Source organism: Myotis brandtii, unplaced genomic scaffold (genome assembly GCF_000412655.1).
Source record: "Myotis brandtii unplaced genomic scaffold, ASM41265v1 scaffold355, whole genome shotgun sequence".
NCBI classification, from domain to species: domain Eukaryota; kingdom Metazoa; phylum Chordata; class Mammalia; order Chiroptera; family Vespertilionidae; genus Myotis; species Myotis brandtii.
In genome coordinates this window covers 1,002,236-1,002,972 of record NW_005363642.1, presented here as the reverse complement: position 1 = coordinate 1,002,972, position 737 = coordinate 1,002,236, and the positions used below count along the sequence as shown (strand labels likewise).

The following is a 737-nucleotide window of genomic DNA, read 5'->3' as shown; positions in this document are numbered from 1 at the left end:
GGCAGCGGGCGTGGAGGAAGAGGAGGAAGGCTCGGGCCGCCGTCGGGGCTCTGCTGCCGCGGAGATTGCATTGTCGGCTGCCACCTGGTTGTGTGCTACCATCCTACACGAGGGGCCAGCCGGAGGGGTGGGCCATAGCGTCCGGGGGTGCGCTGATGGGGGAGACACAGGCAGTGAGCGGAGTCTGGGTGGGGATGGACAGGTAGGGGCCGCGAGGCAACGGTGGGGTGGGAGAGCGGCTTAAGGCTGAGCCGCTGACCCTAAAGGGCCGAGGGTACAGGACCTAGACCGCTCGGCCCCTTTGAGCCTCAGTGGGCTCATCTTGAAAATGGACTTCCAGGTGCGCGGAGCACTTCCAGGCGATGGGGCTCGCCGGGAACAGGGTCCAGCCTCCAGCTGGCTCTCAGAGTTTGGGTAAACGGAGGGGGGCGTGGAGAGAGGTGCCAGGGAGAAGCCTGTCCCATCTACGGCTCGCCGCCTGCTGGCCAGGCCAGGGATTGGCGCCTGGTCCGGACGATTTGGGCAAAGGCAGGAGAAAAGCTGCGCTACGGGAACCCCACGCGCGGGGGGCTGCCAAGGTGGGGCCGGCAGGAGCGAGGGGCTGTGGCGGCCGCAACCCCACCACGCAGTCCTCGAGGCCAGCCTGACTCCAGGCCGTCTTTTCCTTTCCGTTTACTCCCTCTCCCTCCCGCTCCCGCTCCTTGCCCAGTGCCCGGCCCACCTGGGGGCTGGGCGCT

At 68.0% G+C, this 737-nt stretch overlaps 1 protein-coding gene across 1 annotated transcript in view; it reads right to left on the bottom strand.

Moving 5' to 3' along the window:
* Positions 1 to 704, bottom strand: part of SOCS1 (suppressor of cytokine signaling 1) — a 1,572-nt gene extending 868 nt beyond the window's left edge. Inside the window, exon 1 of the mRNA XM_005871762.2 lies at positions 4 to 704. Within this exon, the coding sequence (XP_005871824.1) occupies positions 4 to 102 (99 nt within the window). The 5' untranslated portion in view covers positions 103 to 704. The remainder of the gene's footprint in view (positions 1 to 3) is intronic.
* Between the last annotated feature and the right edge of the window lie 33 nt (positions 705 to 737).